Here is a 23,379-nt window from a genome sequence, read left to right as displayed (position 1 = left end):
CTACTGTATAATCTCTTCCATGATGCATTCAGTAAGTGTTTTATTTCACCCAAGAGCTGGATCACAGCTACACAACTCAGTACTGCTTTATAATATAAGAAAAGTAAGGGATTGCATTAAAGCTGCCTGTAAATGTTTATATAGAGGGAATGGGGAGAAGCAGAGACACACACAAAACCATATTGCTTCTTTCTAGTAAGTGTTCATCTCCGTTCAGGGCTGGATTCACATTTTCTTCCTAAGTAGTGCTGTTCTCCATTCTGCTTGTGCTTTTGAACATATGCTACACAAAGGATAGAAGTCATATAATGGCCAGAAATGGTGATGTTCCTTATGTACACACAGGACCGCTTATTCTGAAAACATTAGATACAGCAAATTCTGCTCTACCTGCACAGGGGTCACCGCCTGTTCTCCATTCACTGGCAGGGAAATGAACTGTTTCTCTTCTTTTCCCATCAGAACATTCATTTGCTTTTTTTTTCCGTGCAGTATTAGATGTTTCAATCCCTCGTAACAAGTGGCACACATGTTATATCTGGTTTTATCAGCAAATAAACAGACAGATTTGCGAGATGAAGAAGAAAAAAAAAAATAAAAATTCTCCCCAGCTACGTGTGCGCCGAAGAATTAAGAACCTGGAAATTTGATAATGGAGAACTAAATCTAAAAACAACTTAGTTCTGCAAACACATGTGCCACGGGAGCGGCTGCCAACTCCCAACGAAAACCTTGCAATGTTGTTATAATGGATACCAAATTTCCATCTCGATTGGTGGTCTGTTGTATAAACTTGACTTGTTAAGTAGCTCTGTATTTGATTAGCTTGTTGGCACTAGGACTTGATCCAGGATATTAAATAAGTCCTGTCGTTGGGTGGAGGGGGGGGGCAGCCTTCAAGAATGTTTTCCATAAGCAGTTTAAAATGTACCCTACAATAACCGCACACAGATTCACGAGACCTCTCCGTGGGTCGGCTTTCAACAGCTCGATTTGGAAATGAAGCTATAATGTACAGCAAATAGAATCCAGCTTACTCCATGGCTTCCACTTTTGGAATCCAGCTTATTGCAGGCGCCAAGATGAGAGCGCAATGCTAGTTCACCAACTCTTAGAATACCGTTTGCTCCATGCCCCGAGGTGAGAGAGCAATGCCCATCCATCGGCTTTAGAATCCAGTTACCCCATGGCGTGAGATGATAGAGCAATACCCATCCATCGGTTTTAGAATCTTGCTTACTCCATGGCCTGAAGCGATACTGGTCCATCGGCTTTAGAATCCAGCTTATTTCAGGGCCCAAGATGAGAGAGCAATGCTGGTCCTATAGATTTAGAATCCAGCTTAGTCCATGGCCTGAGATGCGAGAGCAATGTTGGTCCAGCAGCTCTTAGAATCCAGCTTACTCTATTGCTTAAATGGGAGATCAATGCTGGTCTGTTAGGTTTAGAATCTAGCTTATTCCAGGGCCTGAGTAATGAGCACTGCAGGTCCACTGACTTTAGACTCCAGTTTATTCCCGGACCCAAGCTAAGAGAGCAATGTTAGTTCACCAGCTCTTAGAATCCAATTTACTCCATGGCTTGATGTGAGAGTAATTCTGGTCCATCAGCTTTTTTGTCTCAATGTCTTGAGTTGAGAGAGCAAAGCTGGCCTATCGGCTTTAGAATCCAACTTATTCCATGGACCAAGAGCAATGCTAGTTCACCTGTTCTTAGAATCCAGCTTAACCCACGGCCTGAGATTAGAGAGCAATGCTGGTCCATCGTTTTTAGAATCCAGTTTACTCCATGGCCTGAGATGTAAGATCAATGCTGGTCCATCTGCTCTTGGACTAAAACGAAAGGTAAAAGTTGGCCCATTGGCTTTAGACTCAAGCTTACTCCATGACGAAGGATGAAAGCAATGACGGTCCGTCGACTTTAGAATCCGGCTTATTCCAGCTTATTCCATGGCCTAAGAGCAATTTTAGTTCACCTGTTTTTAGAATCCAGCTTAACCCTTGGACTGAGACTAGAGAGCAATGCTCATTGGCTATTAGAATCCAGCTTACTCCATGGCTTGTATGGGTGAGCAATGTTGGTCCCTCTGCTCTTAGAATCCAGTTTATTCCATGGCCTGAGAAGCGACGGCAAAGCTGGCCAATTGGCTTTAGAATCAAGCTTTCTTCATGACCGGAGATAAGAGAGCAGGATTGGTCCATTGACTTTAGGATCCAGCTTACTTCATGGCCCGAGATGAGAGATCATTGCTGGTAGATCACTTTTAGAATGCAGCTTATCCCATGGCTGGAGAAGAGAGAGCAAAGCTAGTCCGTTGGCGTTAGAATCCAAATTAATCTAGGGCCCAATATGAGAGTGCAATGCTGATCTCTTGGCTATAAAATCCAGATTGCTCCATGCCCTGAGATCAGGGAGCATAGTCGGTCTATCGTCCTGATAATCCTCACTCTACCTGGTGGTCATCACTTGATCTTCGGACAACCCAGAGTTTGTAAATTCCTCACAGCTATTGACTGGTTCTGTCCGTACATCTCCAGATTTCAGAACAGAACCAAACATGAAGATGTCTCTTCAAGCTGATTACTAATACGCTACGGTTTTGGTGCAGAAGAAAAATTCCTGATTTTTCTACTGATTGACCCCAATATTGTCATAGAGTAAGGATTATAAAGAAAGGCAGGAGGGAGCAGTGAGGAAGGGCTCTGCATTTCTATGAAGCCTGAATGACAAAACAAATGTTTCCTTGTGTAATTTGCCTCTTTATGAAGCAGTTTCCCGTAATCTCACCTGTTGATGATTGGGTTTCATTTTATAAAGCTCACCTCCTCCCCCTCCTGTACAATGACTGATAACACCTCTATATACAGCAGATTACACAGGATCCACCATTCTCAATAGGTGATGTCACAGCTCACCTCCTCCTCCTCCTGTACAATGACTGATAACACCTCTATATACAGTAGATCACACAGGATCCACCATTCACAATGTGATGTCACAGCTCACCTCCTCCTCCTGTATAATGACTGATAACACCTCTATATACAGTAGATAACACAGGATCCACCATTCATAATAGGTGATGTCACAGCTCCCCTCCTCCTCCTCCTCCTGTGCAATGATTGATGACATCTCTATATTCAGTAGATCACACAGGATCCACCAATCACAATAGTTGATGTCACAGCTCACCTCCTCGCAGTAGCCTTTCCTCTGACCGTCCTGTAGAGGTCAGAGAGTCAGAGCCATATTTTTGCTGACTGTGTCCATGTGACTGGTGAAAAGCACAAGAAGTTTGAGAAAGTCCCAGTATTTAGCCTAGTGACCAGTGTAAAAAAATTGCATGATTTTCTATTTCCCCCCAATATACTGTAGATAGTGATATAAAAAAAATTTAGCATAAAACTCTTGATTTAAACAAAAGGTCACTTTCGGCATTTTCTGACGTCCCCTTCCCTTTAATAGAGGCTAATATGTGCCTGTTGACATCTCGCTGATTTCCACCTTCCAGCAGGATGTTATTAGAACGGGTGGGAAGGTGTGCAGGATTGGGAGATGAGGAATCCGATAGGCCCAGCTCTCCGCGTTCTTCTTCCTCTTCTACATTGTTGATGATCTTCCACCATCAGCGACGCGATTGTTGTCAGATAAAAAAAAAATTCCTTCCTATACAGAGAGGCATAAACGAGCCCCATGGAGGGGACGATTCAACATTAAAGCATGAATTGGCTCCGGAGGAAAGAAAGTGGAGAAATGTTTCATCGACGGAAGCGAGATTACAAACAGTCTGCAGAGCGCTGATGGGTCAGCCCCAAAAAATGTGGACTCCCGCTGTCCGTAATGTGTGGGAACCACAGTGTCCAACCCTGATTGTTCAGATCCTATTAATGCAAGATTAACGAGAGTTCTGTGGACTTCTGTTACCTGAATTGGTTTTCTCTGATTGTGTCGTGTCCTGATATGTCCTTAATCAATCCCCAACTATGGAGGATGCACAGCCCCCATACTGAGGTCACCTTACTTGGCTGCTAAGGCCAAACAGTGGCACAGGATTGCAAGAAATGCCATCATATGTCCCTGTAATCTACTGATAAATCTTAACCCTAGAAGTAATCAAGTCACCCAGATCCTCAATCTCTGCCCGGCTGTTTCCGATCACACTTCCCCCTCATCCATGAAAAGAAAAGTTCCTACAATATGAGGGCTGTAATTATCTACAAGCGAACTATCCCTTGTCCTATAGACACAGAAGTCTGCAGAACTCTTCCTGCTATACAGCTATCTAAGGAATGATAATACTAACATCCTAAACATTTCTAGGATGGGTGGGATGGTTTTCACAGCTCATATCTCATCCTGCTGGTGGTGACTAAGAATATTGCACATGTCTTTATTCAGTCGTGTATTTCACTAGATGTGTAATGCAAGAATATAACTACTAAAATACTGCCCCCTATGTACAAGAATATAACTGCTATAATACTGCCCCCTATGTACAAGAATATAACTACTATAATACTGCCCCCTATGTACAAGAATATAACTACTATAATACTGCTCCTATGTACAAGAATATAGCTTCTATAATACTGCCCCCTATGTACAAGAATATAACTACTATAATACTGCTCCTATGTACAAGAATATAACTTCTATAATACTGCCCCTATGTACAAGAATATAACTACTAAAATACTGCTCCTATGTACAAGAATATAACTGCTATAATACTGCTCCTATGTACAAGAATATAGCTACTATAATACTGCCCCTATGTACAAGAATATAACTACTATAATACTGCCCCTATGTACAAGGATATAACTACTATAATACTGCCCCTATGTACAAGAATATAACAACTATAATACTGCCCCCTATGTGCAAGAATATAGCTACTATAATACTGCCCCTATGTACAAGAATATAACTACTATAATACTGCCCCTATGTACAAGAATATAACAACTATAATACTGCCCCCTATGTGCAAGAATATAGCTACTATAATACTGCCCCTATGTACAAGAATATAACTACTATAATACTGCTCCTATGTACAAGAATATAACTACTATAATACTGCCCCTATGTACAAGAATATAACAACTATAATACTGCCCCCTATGTGCAAGAATATAGCTACTATAATACTGCCCCTATGTACAAGAATATAACTACTATAATACTGCCCCTATGTACAAGAATATAACAACTATAATACTGCCCCCTATGTGCAAGAATATAGCTACTATAATACTGCCCCTATGTACAAGAATATAACTACTATAATACTGCTCCTATATACAAGAATATAACTACTATAATACTGCCCCTATGTACAAGAATATAACAACTATAATACTGCCCCCTATGTGCAAGAATATAGCTACTATAATACTGCCCCTATGTACAAGAATATAACTACTATAATACTGCCCCTATGTACAAGAATATAACTACTATAATACTGCCCCTATGTACAAGGATATAACTACTATAATACTGCTCCTATGTACAAGAATATAACTACTATAATACTGCTCCTATGTACAAGAATATAACTACTATAATACTGCCCCTATGTACAAGAATATAACTACTATAATACTGCTCCTATGTACAAGGATATAACTACTATAATACTGCCCCCTATGTACAAGAATATAACTACTATAATACTGCCCCCTATGTACAAGAATATAACTACTATAATACAGCTCCTATGTACAAGAATATAACTACTATAATACTGCCCCTATGTACAAGAATATAACTACTATAATACTGCTCCTATGTACAAGAATATAACTACTATAATACTGCCCCTATGTACAAGAATATAACTACTATAATACTGCCCCTATGTACAAGGATATAACTACTATAATACTGCCCCCTATGTACAAGAATATAACTACTATAATACAGCTCCTATGTACAAGAATATAACTACTATAATACTGCCCCTATGTACAAGAATATAACTACTATAATACTGCCCCTATGTACAAGGATATAACTACTATAATACTGCTCCTATGTACAAGAATATAACTAGAATACAGACACCTATATGAAAGAATATAACTATTATAATACTGCCCCTATGTCATGGTTCCATTACTCCAAGTACTTTTTTGCATTTACTTATAATTACTGATAATTTGCTGATTTATAAATACTGGTGACCTACGTTTTATACTTCCTGTATGGTTGTGAGGTTGTGTGTGTTTCTGAGCAGCTCGGCTCTGCTGCATCTTCCCTAATCACTAGAGTGCTGAGAAAGGGCCAAGGTCACGTTTTCTATTGTGCCGGTGTTTTTCATTGTTTTACACCTCTATAAGCAGCAGCCAAACCCTTCACCTCGACCCATCAGTAACCGTGAACTCCCAGCCTCAGAGCTGCCAAAGTCTGCAAACCTCGCTGCCATTCACCTCCTCGTAAAGTTGAAGCTTTAGGTAAATCTGAGTCTGCGTAGCCCGGGGGGTGGGTGTCTGCTCGGCTCACTGTTTCCAGACAGAAATGGCGCAGGTTCTCGAAAGACGGGTGGATTACTGTTAATTGTTTAACTTGTTTGCTCTCCCTTCGCAGTGCTCCGACTATGACCTGGATTTTGGCACCGAGTGCTTGCATTTGGCCTTGGCTTATAGTAAGACGAGGGCTAAGCTTCTGGAAGGACCCCCCGACCTGTGGAAGGTAAATAGGGCGCACGTTACAGACAATGGAATTTTACGTAACTCTCGGATTCTCTGAACTCACTAGTGACACTATGGAGCCCGGTCCCCCAAATTCAGCCAAGGATGCTCTGTGTCACCCTCCTGGGCTGGAGAGCTGTACACATTGTAATGGGGGGGTCCACTCTGGGGAAAAACTGAAGACCTCCCAGACTCCTGGAACAATTGCCAAATCTCCGAGAAGCCGCCAGAACCTGGAAACTAGCACTTTGGGAGAGTTTTCTGTGCATTTTGTCTACTTACTCCTCCATTAGATGAAGCCCAAGGTCATATGGTTTATTTGATGGAGTTGGTGGGGTTAATGAACTTTGAAGCAGACGGGATGGGGTATGGCATCAAAGGGGGCATCGTTTTCAGGAAATATTTCGGATTATGTCAAGTATTATATTACGGTGTATTCTGTAACATCCATATATCTGACCATTACCAGGCCCCTTTTTATAGCCGTGACGTGCTGTTATCAGGCTGCAAAATTAAAGGTTATAGCCCTTTAAGATTATCCAAATTTGTGTGCATATTGTCTGCATGTTAGCGGTCTTAACCAAGTTCCCAATAGACAAATGCCCTTGGACCATATGCACATTGATTGTTCAATGGAGGTTGAAAAGAATTAAGCAGCTGCCAGATTATTTTGGAAGCTGATTATCAACCAGAAAAGAAAATATTGGCATGTTGGAAGCCATGGCTACTCTAATTCACACTAAATCATCTGCCACCAGTAGGGGGAGCTTCCTGTGTACAGAGATACATAAGATCCTGTCTTCAGCCACCACTAGGGGGAGATCCCTGTATACAGAGATACATAAGATCCTGTCTTCAGCCACCACTAGGGGGAGCTCCCTGTATACAGAGATACATAAGATCCTGTCTTCAGCCACCACTAGAGGGTGCTCCCTGTATACAGAGATACATAAGATTCTGTCTGCAGCCACCACTAGGGGGAGCTCACTGTATATAGAGATACATAAGATTCTGTCTGCAGCCACCACTAGGGGGAGCTCCCTGTATACAGAGATACATGATAAGATCCTGTCTACGGCCACCACTAGGGGGAGCTCCCTGTATACAGAGATCCCTGATAAGATCCTGTCTGCAGTCACCACTAGGGGGAGCTCCCTGTATACAGAGATACATAAGATTCTGTCTGCAGCCACCACTAGGGGGAGCTGCCTGTATACAGAGATACATGATAAGATCCTGTCTTCAGCCACCACTAGGGGGAGCTCCCTGTATAGAGATACATAAGATCCTGTCTTCAGCCACCACTAGGGGGAGCTCCCTGTATACAGAGATACATAAGATCCTGTCTTCAGCCACCACTAGAGGGTGCTCCCTGTATACAGAGATACATAAGATTCTGTCTGCAGCCACCACTAGGGGGAGCTCACTGTATATAGAGATACATAAGATTCTGTCTGCAGCCACCACTAGGGGGAGCTCCCTGTATACAGAGATACATGATAAGATCCTGTCTACGGCCACCACTAGGGGGAGCTCCCTGTATACATAGATCCCTGATAAGATCCTGTCTGCAGTCACCACTAGGGGGAGCTCCCTGTATACAGAGATACATAAGATTCTGTCTGCAGCCACCACTAGGGGGAGCTGCCTGTATACAGAGATACATGATAAGATCCTGTCTTCAGCCACCACTAGGGGGAGCTCCCTGTATAGAGATACATAAGATCCTGTCTTCAGCCACCACTAGGGGGAGCTCCCTGTATACAGAAATACATAAGATCCTGTCTTCAGCCACCACTAGGGGGAGCTCCTTGTATACAGAGATACATAAGATCCTGTCTTCAGCCACCACTAGGGGGAGCTCCTTGTATACAGAGACACATGATAAGCTCCTGTCTTCAGCCACCACTAGGGGGCGCTCCCTGTATACAGAGATACATAAGATCCTGTCTGCAGCCACCACTAGGGGAGATCCCTGTATACAGAGATACATAATAAGATTCTGCCTGCAGCCTCCACTAGAGGGAGCTCCCTGTATACAGAGATACATAAAATCCTGTCTTCAGCCACCTCTAGGGGGAGCTCCTTGTATATAGAGATACATGATAAGATCCTGTCTGCAGCCATCACTAGGGGGAGCTCCCTGTATACAGAGATACATAAGATCCTGTCTGCAGCCATCACTAGGGGGAGCTCCCTGTATACAGAGATACATGAGATCCTGTCTTCAGCCACCACTAGAGGGTGCTCCCTGTATACAGAGATACATAAGATCCTGTCTTCAGACACCACTAGGGGGAGCTCATTGTATGCAGAGATACATAAGATCCTGTCTTCAGCCACCATTAGGGGGAGCTCCCTGTATACAGAGATACATGATAAGCTCCTGTCTTCAGCCACCACTAGGGGGCGCTCCCTGTATACAGAGATACATAAGATCCTGTCTGCAGCCACCACTAGGGGGAGATCCCTGTATACAGAGATACATGATAAGATCCTGTGTGCAGCTACCACTAGGGGGAGCTCCTGTATACAGAGATGCATGATAAGATCCTGTCTGCAGCCACCACTAGGGGGAGCTCCTGTATACAGAGATACATGATAAGATCCTGTCTGCAGCCACCACTAGGGGGAGCTCCCTGTATACAGAGATACATAATAAGATTCTGTCTGCAGCCACCACTAGGGGGAGCTCCCTGTATACAGAGATACATGATAAGATCCTGTCTGTAGCCACCACTAGGGGTAGCTCCCTGTATACAGAGACACATGATAAGATCCTGTCGGCAGCCACCACTAGGGGGAGCTCCCTGTATGCAGAGATACATGATAAGATCCTGTCTTCAGTCACCACTAGGGGGAGCTCCCTGTATACAGAGATACATAAGATTCTGTCCGCAGCCACCACTAGGGGGAGCTCCCTGTATACAGAGATACATGATAAGACCCTGTCTGCAGTCACCACTATGTGGGGAGCTCCCTGTGTACAGAGATACAGGATAAGATTCTGTCTGAAGTCACCACTAGGGCGAGTTCCCTGTATACAGAGATACATGATAAGATCCTGTCTGCAGTCACCACTAGGGGGAGCTCCCTGTATAGAGATACATAAGATCCTGTCTTCAGCAACCACTAGGGGGAGCTCCCTGTATACAGAAATACATAAGATCCTGTCTTCAGCCTCCACTAGGGGGAGCTCCCTGTATACAGAGATACATAAGATCTTGTCTTCAGCCACCACTAGGGGGAGCTCCCTATATACAGAGATACATAAGATCTTGTCTTCAGCCACCACTAGGGGGAGCTCCCTGTATACAGAGATACATAAGATCCTGTCTTCAGCCACCTCTAGGGGGAGCTCCTTGTATACAGAGATTCATGATAAGATCCTGTCTGCAGCCACCACTAGGGGGAGCTCCCTGTATACAGAGATACATGATAAGATTCTGTCTTCAGCCATCACTAGGGGGAGCTCCCTGTATACAGAGATACATAAGATCCTGTCTTCAGTCACCACTAGGGGGAGCTCCTTGTATACAGAGATACATAAGATCCTGTCTTCAGCCACCACTAGGGGGAGCTCCCTGTATACAGAGATACATGATAAGCTCCTGTCTTCAGCCACCACTAGGGGGCGCTCCCTGTATACAGAGATACATAAGATCCTGTCTGCAGCCACCACTAGGGGGAGATCCCTGTATACAGCGATACATAATAAGATTCTGTCTGCAGCCTCCACTAGGGGGAGCTCTCTGTATACAGAGATACATGATAAGATCCTGTCTGTAGCCACCACTAGGGGGAGCTCCCTGTATACAGAGACACATGATAAGATCCTGTCTGCAGTCACCACTAGGGGGAGCTCCCTGTATGCAGAGATACATGATAAGATCCTGTCTGCAGTCACCACTAGGGGGAGCTCCCTGTATACAGAGATACATAATATTCTGTCTGCAGTCACCACTAGGGGGAGCTCCCTGTATACAGAGATACATAAGATTCTGTCTGCAGCCACCACTAGGGGGAGCTGCCTGTATACAGAGATATATGATAAGATTCTGTCTGCAGTCACCACTAGGGCGAGTTCCCTGTATACAGAGATACATGATAAGATCCTGTCTGCAGTCACCACTAGGGGGAGCTCCCTGTATACAGAGATACATTATAAGATCCTGTCTGCAGCCACCACTAGGGGGAGCTACATGATAACCAAGAATAATGGCTTTACCTCTTTCACTACCCTAGCACTCTAGGGTTCATGAAATTGCCTTTTTAATTGGCTTCAACTACCACAGACCCTGACATTGATCCTACACTATACTAAACCAGAAAGGATCCTGACATTACGCCTTTCATTATCCTAGGCCACCAGGGAAGGAGAGCGGGCACTCAGTGGGATTAGCCTTGATCCATGTGGTCTTTCTAAAACAGCCAAGCACCAGCAGACGAGAGCACCCACTGACCCTTGTGTCTCCACTCCATGTTTTAATGGCACTGCAGAATAAGGCTGCTTAGTACACATGCGGGCAATCATTCAGGGGATAGTAATTGACTACTCACCCTGTAACTTATGCACCTGGAGTTATTCCTCGTCTGCCTGCTCCACCACGTTATGTTGGGGATCCTAAGCAGTGCTGTGGATTCCTAAATGGGTTCACACTGCACTATGAATTAATAGCCCATCATTTTCCCTCTGAATGGGCTTACGTGGGGTTCCTAATGTTCCACTTAGCAGGAGAGGCGCAAGCGTTGCTCAACCCCCTGTGCGAAAGAGGGGACCCTGTGATCTCAGAACTGCAGGTCTTCCTTGTGGCCTTCTGAAAGTTCTTTGAGCCTGGCCTTGTGTCTTCTGCTGCATCTTATATTCTCAGACTGCATCAGGGAGGTCTGTCTGTAAGCCGGTATGTCGTCCAGTTCCGCACTGTGTCTTCCGAACTTGGTTGGAATGGAAGCATTGGTAGCTGCCTTCTGGGAGGCTTTGATCAGAAGAATTAAGAACTAATTGGCTGGTCGACACATCCCTGCTACTCTTGGCGACCTGATTTCCCTGACAATCCAGATCCACCTTACATTCCAGGAACAGACTAGAGAGGTGACACATAAGAGGAGACAGTTACATCTGGCTCCGACCTTCTAGAGACCGCTTGTTCCTTAGAATTTTGAGACGGCTCTCTTCTCTACACCAATGCAGTTCGATCGTTTTTAGGCTAGCTTAGCAGCAGCCGGAATGATGTGCCAAGAGATTGTGCTACTGCTGCGGTAGCGCGGAACATTTCTTTTCATGTCCTGAGAGGTTTGAAAAACTCCAAAGCTTAGGCTAGCCTGTAAGGGAATCTACCTTAGGCGAGAGTAATACTTCTCCACTGTTGACTCTGCATGTGTCCGTATCATGTGGAGACTCCAGGTTTGTTGAGAGAGCCTACATTGACTCCAGTTTGGCAGGAAATTTCTTGCAGCAAGCCATGGTGGATCAGTATCAGATTCTTGTTCGACACCTCCAGAGCCCTTTGATGGTGTCCTCCATCTAGTCAAAGTAATTCAAGTTTTTACTGAGCAGGTGAAACTCCAGCTAGGAATGTCGGCTATGGAGAACATCGCCTTCTATTTTCTGCCTGGTCTATTTCATCCACTTCTCTTAGGGATCAGTTACTATGAACTCAGGAGCCCGTTCTGGACTAGAGATCTGGTGAGGTACTTTATTGGGGACATTTGTGTCATGAGAGGTGTCTGGTCCCTGTACGCCTAATTCAGCCACCGCTGTTGCCATCTTCTCCGCCAGGTCTACCATCCACCGACTGGAAGTGCGCTGAATTCTCCAATAGGAGGAAAGAGGAGGCATTTTCTCCACACATATCTGGCAATTGTTCCATAGACCTGCTTCCAGTATCCTCACCACCTCGAAGATGTATCTTCGTGGGCAATGGTTTGAAGATGGACCCTGAGAGGGTATCTTCAATTCTCAAGTGGCCGGCTGGCGAGAACTTCAAGGCGGATGCACTCTCCATGTCTTTCCTATCCACCAACCAAGAGAAAGAACCCCAACTTGTCTTCGATACTTCCAAGATAGTGGCTGGTCACGCTGGGCAGGGAGATGCTTTGCAATTCAAGGAGCCTGATACTGTTTATCTGCTCTGTGAATGTATTGGAAAAAGGTAAGAGTGACACCTCTTTCCCAGTGGACCAGAGAGAACGCGGTCCCGAAGAGAGATCGTGGGAGTCCAAGGAGAATAGTCATGCCCAACTTCTTTTGCGGAGATTCTTTGTGGTCTTGAAGAGTGGGTGGGGTACTGTAACGGCAATGTCTGCATCCCTGTCCCTGCTTTCAGCAGTGATGCCCACATACTGCCCCGGTCTCACGGTGGTGTATATGTTCCCTGCTGTAGTTTCCTGTTCCTCTCGACATGCGCCTGTTGCTCAGGTTTCCCAACGGCGTGCTTTATACGCTCGCACTCCCCTCTTTTTCAAGGGTCAGCGCATGCACTTTAGAGATGCCCACAGCCAATTGCTGGGAGGCATTGGGTGTATAAGACCCCCTTCCTAGTAGGGAGGTGCCTGAGCAATGCTTTTCCTTTGGTAAGTTAGTGTTGGTGCAACTAGTCAGTTGCCAGGCCCATGTTTTGGTTAACTTGTCTAAACCAGAACCTGTTCCTGTTACCTGTGTTACCTGAAGCCGCCCCAGCAGCAGCTGCTCCGGCAGGACCATAACCTGAAACTGCCTTAACCCGCACCTGTGTCCGTTTTGTATGGTGATCCAGAATCCATGTTGTCTACCCGCAAATCTGAATCCTGTCCTGCCAGAGACTCTGTGACTGTTATCCTGACCCTTGTAGTCAGTTGCTGAAGTACTGATGACTGCCCAGGAGTGGTACCTGGCTGCTACTTGCAGCACAAGCCTAACTCCACCATCAGGAGCTCTAGCGAAGACTAAGTAGCCTCTTAGCCACGTCGTTCCTGGATAAGCCCGGCTTGTGGCCCAGTGGGTTCATGTGTGTGACCAAAGTATACAGTGAGCTCCCCCTAGTGGTGACTGCAGACAGCCAGAAGATTACAATGTGACTGTCTATGCAGGGGATTTGTTGGTCTGTTTTAGAAAAAACAAGCCTCGTTCATTGCTATGAATATACCCAATGTGTTGCCAAGTCCGGGAGTATAAATCTGAACTCGCTGGCGCTGTGTATTGGGGTGTGTCTTTATTTGCCCCAGTTTTCTTGTCTGGGGTGATGGCAGATGGCACCTCAAGCTGCAGCATGCCACTTAGTCAGTGCGGTTCTCCTGCCAGGTTCTCATTCCATCCCACCAATTATAGTGTAGCTACGTGTAGATCCCATGTGTATTGTAGCCGTGACTCACACGGACGGTAATACATAGAGATACTTAGTAACAGAGTGAGATACAGCAGTGATTACGTAAGGGTAATAATCACACATCAGCGGAAAAAAATTACTCTATATGTGTGTATCCTCCTTATACTTCACAGCTGAGGGTTTGTTACAATTGTATCCAATTTAGACAACCTTGATGCAATCTGATGCATTTCAACAGTGATAGATACAGTGTAACTAAGACTGGACGGAGACGTGTGTCCAGAGAACCTACGACGTACATAACTCCATAGGGGCCTCTTAGTCAGGCGGAGATGAGAAAAAGCCTGTAAAAGTCAATAGTGCACAAAGTAAATTACACAACAGTCTCCCGAAGGCCATAAACACAAAGTAACAAACCCTCAGCTGTGAGAGGGACATGGTCTGCACAGATATTCAACCTCTTAGTGTCATAGAATATACAAAGACAGTGGGGTGTATATTCAGGGTCTTCCCAAAAAATTCCCCCTGAGGTTTTCACGACAGTCTGCATTTACCCTAGGAAATAGAAATGCAGACACATCTTCATAAATTGGTTGCTTTGGACAAACCCAAATAGATCATAGGGTTATAGTCATGGCCGAAAGTGTTGTAACCCTTGAAATTGTTCCAGAAAATGTAGTATTTCTCCCACAAAATTATTGCAATTACACATGTTTTGTTATTCATATGTTTATTTCCTTCAGAGAAAAAAAAAAAAGGCAAATTGGACATAATTTTTCACACACACCCAAAAAATGGCCCTAATAAAATTGTTGGCATTTCCAAAATCGTGGGTAAACAACTTTTGTTTCAAACTCACCTGTGGCAAGTAACAGGTGTGGGCGTATTCCACAGCGCTTTAGACATGGCAATCGCTGTCCCCATTGGGGCTCACAATGTAAATTCCCTATCAATATGTCTTTGGAACGTGGGAGAAAACTGGAGAACTCGGAGGAAACACGGGGAGAACATACAAACTCCTTGCCGATTCCGATTTTGTTCTTGGTGGTATTTGAACAAAATCGTGGGTAAACAACTTTTGTTTCAAACTCACCTGTGGCAAGTAACAGGTGTGGGCGTATTCCACAGCGCTTTAGACATGGCAATCGCTGTCCCCATTGGGGCTCACAATGTAAATTCCCTATCAATATGTCTTTGGAACGTGGGAGAAAACTGGAGAACTCGGAGGAAACACGGGGAGAACATACAAACTCCTTGCCGATTTTGTTCTTGGTGGTATTTGAACCCAGGACCCCAGCACCGCAAAGCAACAGTGCTAACCACTGAGCCACTGTTCTGAAAATCATACCTTAAACCAGATAAAAAGAGAAGTGGACTTAATCTTTGCATTGTCTGTGTGTACCACACGAAGCACAGAGAACCGAAAGAGGAGAGGAGAACTGCCTGAGGACTTCAGAACCAAAATTGTTGAAAAATGTCATCAATCTCAAGGCTACAAGCCCATCTCCAGAGACCTTGATGTCTTACTTTGTGGCCGCTCAGGTAGGGGTTGAGCTACATTGATATAGATAATTCCAATTTTAAAAAATTTTGAGCAAAAGGCTGAAGAGACCCAGAGGCACAGGAGAGGCTGGAGGCTGTGGTGTGTACTACAGCATGCAGCATCTCACAACTAGTGTGCAAACTCTAGCTCGCTGCAGAGGGGTTGAGATAATAGGTGGCTATTGGTGATGAGTGAGCGTCCTTGGATAAGGTGTTATCCGACCACGCTTGGGTCTTAATAGAGTAAAAATGTTTGAGTCGCCGTAGCTTTTGAACAGCCACGAGACGAGCAGCCGCGGCGGCTCGAGCATTTTTTTTGAGCAGGTTGGAAATGCTCTATTAGGACACGAGCGTGCACAGATAACACTTTATCCAAGCGCGCTCACTCATCATTAGTGGCTGTTCAATATCTACAGGAAGCATTAATAACAGATGAATATATAGGGCTGAGTAGCCTCTGTCACCCTCACCGCCCCCGATGCAAGAGACATCACTGATATATCATGATCACAAGTGAGAATCTACATCAGAATTCTCCTCTTCTAGTTCCGACGTGCACTGGGTCCCTTCTGCTCTCTGTCTTGACACCCAGAAAATTCCCACCCCGCAGGGACCCCGTGGTCCTCAGAACAGGAATGATGTGGAATCGGTGAAGTGTCTATACTTTCTTTTTTTATTAAACAATTTTAACCCATTTTGCGTTTTTCAGTCTGAATCTCGTACATAGAATAAACCAAACGCATCATCACAACGCGGCTGCTTCTTCTTCATCAATGCTTTAAGTGCTCATAAAATCAAAGTTTTTGGAAATGAATGATTAAAACTCGCCACCCCATTGTTTAAAGATTTACAGCACACGGAGACAACAATTGCCAAAAGGCGTTGACAGTAGAAGGTGCTGAGGTGGGGCATTATTGACTTTAATTATTCCTGTCCCCTTTAATTAGTAATGCCGCTTCTTTGTGCCCTAGGTGACCTATAAACGGGATTTGTATGCAGCGGAATCGATCATTAAGGGTAAGTGACTGTAACTTCTCTTACTGCTTATCATCAGCGGGATGCGATTTCTAACTCACCAATTTGTTTGTTTTCTCATCTGGCGCATGAGAATATGCTGTATAAATACATAGCAGGCAATATTATAGTAGTTATATTCTTGTACATAGGAGCAGTATTATAGTAGTTATATTCTTGTACATAGAGGCAGTATTATAGTAGTTATATTCTTGTACATAGGGGCAGTATTATAGTAGTTATATTCTTGTACATAGGAGCAGTATTATAGTAGTTATATTCTTGTACATAGGAGCAGTATTATAGTAGTTATATTCTCGTACATAGGAGCAGTATTATAGTAGTTATATTCTTGTACATAGGAGCAGTATTATAGTAGTTATATTCTTGTACATAGGAGCAGTATTATAGTAGTTATATTCTTGTACATAGGGGGCAGTATTATAGTAGTTATATTCTTGTACATGGGAGCAGTATTATAGCAGTTATATTCTTGTACATAGGAGCAGTATTATAGTAGTTATATTCTTGTATATAGAGGGCAGTATTATAGTAGTTATATTCTTGTATATAGAGGGCAGTATTATAGTAGTTATATTCTTGTACATGGGAGCAGTATTATAGTAGTTATATTCTTGTACATAGGAGCAGTATTATAGTAGTTATATTCTTGTATATAGAGGGCAGTATTATAGTAGTTATATTCTTGTACATAGGGAGCAGCATTATAGTAGTTATATTCTTGTATATAGGGGCAGTATTATAGTAGTTATATTCTTGTACATAGGAGCAGTATTATAGTAGTTATATTCTTGTACATGGGAGCAGTATTATAGCAGTTATATTCTTGTACATGGGAGCAGTATTATAGCAGTTATATTCTTGTACATGGGAGCAGTATTATAGTAGTTATATTCTTGTATATAGGGGCAGTATTATAGTAGTTATATTCTTGTATATAGGAGCAGTATTATACTAGTTATATTCTTGTACATAGGGGCAGTATTATAGTAGTTATATTCTTGTACAATAGTGGGCAGTATTATAGTAGTTATATTCTTGTACATAGGGGCAGTATTATAGTAGTTATATTCTTGTACATAGGGGGCAGTATTATAGTAGTTATATTCTTGTACATAGGGGGCAGTATTATAGTAGTTAGATTCTTGTACATAGGGGCAGTATTATAGTAGTTATATTATTGTACATAGGGGCAGTAATATAGTAGTCATATTCTTGTACATGGGAGAACTTTTCTCTCTGCTTTGTGCTTTCCTCTTCTTGCTTTCCTCTTTTCTTCTTACTTTCCTCTTCTTGCTTTCCTCCTTGGCTCTTGTTTTCTCCTCACTACAGGCCCCTATAGTCGTTGGTCTCCTGCGGTTTGCTCTTGACCTGTATTCTGTGCAGCTAATCCGTGACCTGGAATGTCAGGTCCTTGGGCTGCGTCTTGTTCGCTTTTACACTTTGACAGACTTTTGTTTTTACATTTGTCAATTATTTGCCGGATTTGTGAAGACTTCAGATTTTTTTTTTTTTTAAACCCCTCCGCAATATTTTTGCATCTGGAAGGTTTATGCTTTTAGTGCTTTTACATTTCTATGTTTTTTTTATTCATGCTTTGATGGTTCCTCTACCCGAATGAGGAGATTATTGTACTTTGATATTTTATCCCTTGCCTGTAACTCACAAGTAGAAGAACGCTGAATGAATCCTGCTTTTACTTTGTTGCTAATCTAACTCTCGATGTAGGCCTACTTTTTCTATGTCGCTTTTTTACCATGATTCTTTTGAGGTTTTTATTCTTAGCCAGCATGGAAAGTATTTAGTGGTTGTGGGTATCACAAACTTAGTTTTAGTTAAATTTCATACCTTTACATAACATTTTTAGTCCGTTTGCTATGTCTTTAATTCACTCATCTTTTTCTGATTTCATGTTATATCTTCTACTCCTGTCACTTCCAGAGCTGCATTCACAATTCTGCAGTTGCATCTCTTCTTTTGAGTGAGACTCAGAGCTGCATTCACAATTCTTCAGTTTCATTTCTTCTTCTGTGTGAGACTCAGAGCTGCATTCACAATTCACATCATATAATACAGTTACATTCAGAGCTAAATTTATAATTCTGCTGTTACATGATATCTTCTACTTTGGTGCACGTAGAGCTGCATTCTCAATTCGGCTGTCTTATTATATCTTGTCCCACTCAGAGCTGTAAGCACAGTTCTGCCTTTTATCATGGCTTCTAAACCAGTCACTCTAGAACTGAATTCACTATTCTGATGTTACATCATAATTTCTGCTCCGTCAGACTCAAAGCTTTATTCATATTTCTGCCATTACATAATGTCTTTTTACCTAATCATTCCAGAGCTGAATGTACTATTAGGCTGTTACATCATATCTTTTACTAAGTCCGCCTCAGAGCTGTTTTCATATTTCTGCCAATATATCATGTTTTCCAATCCAGTCACTCCAGAATTGAATTCAGTATTCTGCTGTTACGGCTTATCTTTTACTAAGTTAGACTCAGAGCTGTATGCATACTTCTGCAGTTATATTATGTCTTCTAGACAGACTAGTTACTTCAGAGCTGAATTCACAATTCTGCTGTCACATGATTGCTGCTGCTTAATGCTTGACACCTTGAGACATGACTGTGGATATCAGCCACACCAGAGACCCACATCTGTAGGCAGCGCAGTTTTGGAGTTAGTTCACCTCATGTTTGCTGAGCACGATTTTTGTTGGCCAGGAGAGTGCAATGTAAAATGTCTATAAAGTATGATGTTTTCTGTAACCTTCTAGAATCCTTCATTCTATGAGAAAGTAGCCTGTCAGCTTTTGCAGCCCCCTCCTTGTGCCCCCCTTAGCAGCTGTGTGTGTACAGCTCTCTACCTGCACCTGAAACCTGATACCGGGCATTTCCTCTCGAAGCCTTCTCCTCCCCCTCCCCCCCTGCACAGCTAAAGGGAAAAGATGCCTTTGTTCTCTAGACGTGCTTGGATCAATATGAGTAGTATTAAAACAAGTCATATCACAAAAACCATATGGGACTGAGATATACTAACCATATCACCGCTTAGGCAATGAAACCAGCTTACCAATCTCTAATTTTCATGATCCTAATCCCTCCAGAAACTGAGATATGGATTGCTCCCAAATGGAGTGTCTTAATTATGGCATGCTTGGTGTTTTTGGATTCTATTCGGTAAATCACAAACTGATGCCCTATGTGTGTTGGTACGGGCTATTCTCGTTTAGATATAGTTATTCTAAGTTTTGTAGCCAAATCATAACTTGGAGAAAGGGGGGTTGGACCTCACCAGACCGCCCATTTCATGAGGTCACAGACCCTAGGCTATAAGGTATTCCCTACCAAATTCCAGTCAGTTGGAGCTGGAGTTCTGATGCTGAACAGACCTACCCCATGTCTTGGGATGTTTGGTTGCAGCCCATCCCCCAGCCACATGGTCTGCCTAATACCACCTGAGCACATGTAAGTGTTACTCTGCCTTTTAATCCTTGTTATTTTCATATATTTGTATTGTACATATTTAATGTCTCAACTTTATAACAACTTTTATCTGTATAATCACCGCCCACATTTTGGGAATAAATGATAAAATCTATTAGCTTTGTCTCCATGCTCTAAGAAACGAACTATGCGCCGTTTTTTTAGATAATTGCGCTACTGTTCAGGTTGGCTTCGAACCCCTACATTAAGTCTATAACTTAAGTGTAGAAATCAGGAGCTGGAGGCAGTGTGGTGTGTGCGGTTGGTTAGGCTGGTTGGCAGTCCGGAAGGGTCTTATATTGCTGAATAAGGGGGGCTGCGGCCCAAAGCAGTGATAATTCCCTTACTTCAGTAGTCTAATTGCCGTACACAACAAGCTGCCCATCCAGCGACTATCGTAGGTGCAGTTCCTTGACCGACCTGAGGATAAGGGGGGCGCGGGAGAGCTGCGAGTTCTAAAGTGAAACTGAGAAAGTGAGATATACATAAATCCCCGCAGTTCTTGGAAGGTTGTTAGCAGTGGTGGGGCATCCAAAATACCCCCCTGCGGAAAATTGTTAGAGCAAGATTAGCTTGCTGTGTTTTGGTCACATGGTGCCAGTGGTGGGATAACTAAGATAAGCCCCCACTGTGCCTGTGATAGCCGTGTGCCGGCAGTGCGTCGCATCCCTCTGTCCGCTGACATACCCGTGGCAGTGGTGGGATTGTGACGTATTGTGGCACAGGTCGCGCTGTTCGTCACAGCGAGATGCCTCTGAATCGTTCTTGGATTGTATTGATTTTTTTTATGGAGACCCAGCCTTTGTAGTCTAGTCTAATGCAGAGCTGCCTTCACCATTCTGCTTCTTGCCATCAGATGGCAGGTTTATATGTCACGTGACCTAAAATCTTAGATAATACATTTTCTGAATCCTTCTGTGGAACCCCCCAGAGATCAGACACGTCTCCTCTATTCTGTGGAGAGGAGGTAAGTTGTAATTGTGCCATTACCCCTTTAATTTCATCTAGGCAGTATGCAGAGAGCTCTTAAGCTCCCTCTAGTGGTGACGACAGGCTGCAATAATTTGATCCTTCTACTCTGTCTACACAACTGTGACCATATTCCTCATTTAGCCGGCCTCCACATACATATGCATGCTAGTTTACGGTGGGCGTGTATGTATTCTCAATGGGAAGAGGCTTATAACCCCTGCGGAAATAAAGATTGGGCATTGGAGATTGTGGGTAGGGGACTTTGCCTCCTGATGGGTCTGCTGGGGTTGGAGATCCAATTCTTCTCCTACCGGCCCTCGTTTTACAGTATTTCCCTGTAGGGTTACAGCTATTGCCGAGATGTTCCCGGTAGATGTGATGTTTTTAGCGCAGGTCGGTACATGTCCGTAGAGGAAGAGTGTGAAGTGTAGAGGAAGTTTGTCTAAGTGTTGGGTGACCTTTCCCTGCACGCGGTACAGTCAGCGAGGAGACGTGGAGTTCACGGAGTGACAGCCGGTGTCAGAGACGCGCATTGAGCCCAGTGACAGTCCATTTGTCATCGGCCCGTCAGCCCCTTCTCTCATGCTTACTTGACTCGCTATGAGCTTGAAAGATCGACATAATTCTATTTTTTTTACCTACAGCAGCGAGGAACTGGATATAATCGGGGAAGGTATTCCACTTCGTATTTGGTTAGCAGATTAGACGCATGGAGATCTTTCATGCCGGCTTTAATTTAACCCCTCGGGTGTAAAGCACTAAAAACTGTATTCTATCAATGTTTCATGCGCCAGGGTCCCGGCACTTCTCCAAGGGGGTCTCATAGACTGCAGCCGCAGAGACAACATTGCTCACCGATTAAGTGCACAACTCGGTCTACAAAAAAAAAAAAAAGGAAAAAGAAAATAAGCAAATTCTCATAGTTATTTTTCTGGAGATTGCATTTTTTTATTTCAATTTATGTATTTCTGGCTAAAAATCATTTTTGCAATTTGGATTTATTAAAAATGTTTCCCTGAATAGTCAACTTTGGTGTCTTCAGTGGTCATCAATCTGCTCCCGGGAGAAGCCGTCGTAATGACACTACCAACTCCACAACCAAGGTCAAAAAAAATAAGAATAGCCTAGGAAACAGACAGCTTCAATAATAAATTATCCAAAAAGCAAAAAGAAGCCATGTCTAAAATATAACAATCTTTATTGAAATATAGTTAAAATGTTTTATGCAAAACTGACAATACAGGTATTAAAAGTGAGGCCACTACAAAAAATCACCACATCTTGAGGAAAACCGCACAAAAACATCCAACATTTGCTTATGCAAAGAATGGTTGCAAAATAAACAAGTGTTTACACATGGGACTTATGACTTATTTCAATAAATGCCAGTGCATCTCAAAAAGAATTTTTTATAAGTCAAAAAAGTGCAAATGTGCATAAATATAAAAAGGATTGAAGCATTGTATAATCAGCATATACTTGCGTAAAGTGCACCTTTAATAAGTGTCTTTAAAAATGTGACAAGGTGAACAATCCAAAAGTATGCAAATTTGCATGGATGAGAATATACAATTAGGGTATCATATAGCCAGTGTGTGCCTGTGCAAAGTTTCGCGGCGCCCCTTGATAAAGCTGCTGTGAAACGTGCGTCGGGGTCCTCTTGCCCACACCCTGAGGTAACATGCACTGATTATATTGTCTTATTTTACACTTACCTTTTGCTTAGAAATGCTTCTTAGGGTTTTTTGGTCGCCATACTTTGCACAGGCACACACTGGCTATATGATACTTATTTTGGTACACATAGCAGTTTAATATATTATCGACCTTCTCTGAGTTACTTGAGAGACAAAGATCCTGCACAACTTCCTGTAGGAAGGCAAAGATGTGACCCCACTTCTTGTAGGAAGGCAAAGACCCAACCCACTTCCTGTAAGAAGGGAAAGACCTGAACTATTTCCTGTAGGGAAAACAAATATCCACCCCAAAACAAAGACCCTCTCCACTTCTTGTAGGAAGAGAAAGACCCACCTCGCTTCCTGTAGGAAAGCAAAGATCCACTCTACTTCCTGTAGGAAGAGAAAGACCCACCTCACTTCCTGTTGGAAGAGAGAGACCCACCTCACTACCTTACTTCGTGCAGGAAAACAAAAATCCACCACACTTCCTGTAGGAAGAGGAATACCCTCTCCACTTCCTGTAGGACTAGAAAGACCCTCTCCACTTCCTGTAGGAAGAGGAATACCCTCTCCACTTCCTGTAGGACTAGAAAGACCCTCTCCACTTCCTGTAGGACTAGAAAGACCCTCTCCACTTCCTGTAGGACTAGAAAGA

At 43.3% G+C, this 23,379-nt stretch overlaps 1 protein-coding gene across 4 annotated transcripts in view; it reads left to right on the top strand.

Annotated features, from left to right (window-relative positions):
• Positions 1–23,379, top strand: part of CRPPA (CDP-L-ribitol pyrophosphorylase A) — a 203,761-nt gene that overhangs the window by 64,888 nt on the left and 115,494 nt on the right. For all 4 annotated transcript variants that reach the window (XM_073582139.1, XM_073582137.1, XM_073582140.1 and 1 more), the window contains exons 4-5: positions 6,595–6,699; positions 16,516–16,561. In XM_073582139.1, coding sequence (XP_073438240.1) covers positions 6,595–6,699; positions 16,516–16,561 — 151 coding nt within the window. The remainder of the gene's footprint in view (positions 1–6,594; positions 6,700–16,515; positions 16,562–23,379) is intronic.

This window comes from Dendrobates tinctorius, unplaced genomic scaffold, assembly GCF_039654945.1.
Source record: "Dendrobates tinctorius isolate UK_male_01 unplaced genomic scaffold, ASM3965494v1 ptg000070l, whole genome shotgun sequence".
NCBI lineage: Eukaryota > Metazoa > Chordata > Amphibia > Anura > Dendrobatidae > Dendrobates > Dendrobates tinctorius.
The sequence above is the reverse complement of the archived record's forward strand: the minus strand, read 5'-3'. Positions and strand labels throughout refer to the sequence as shown.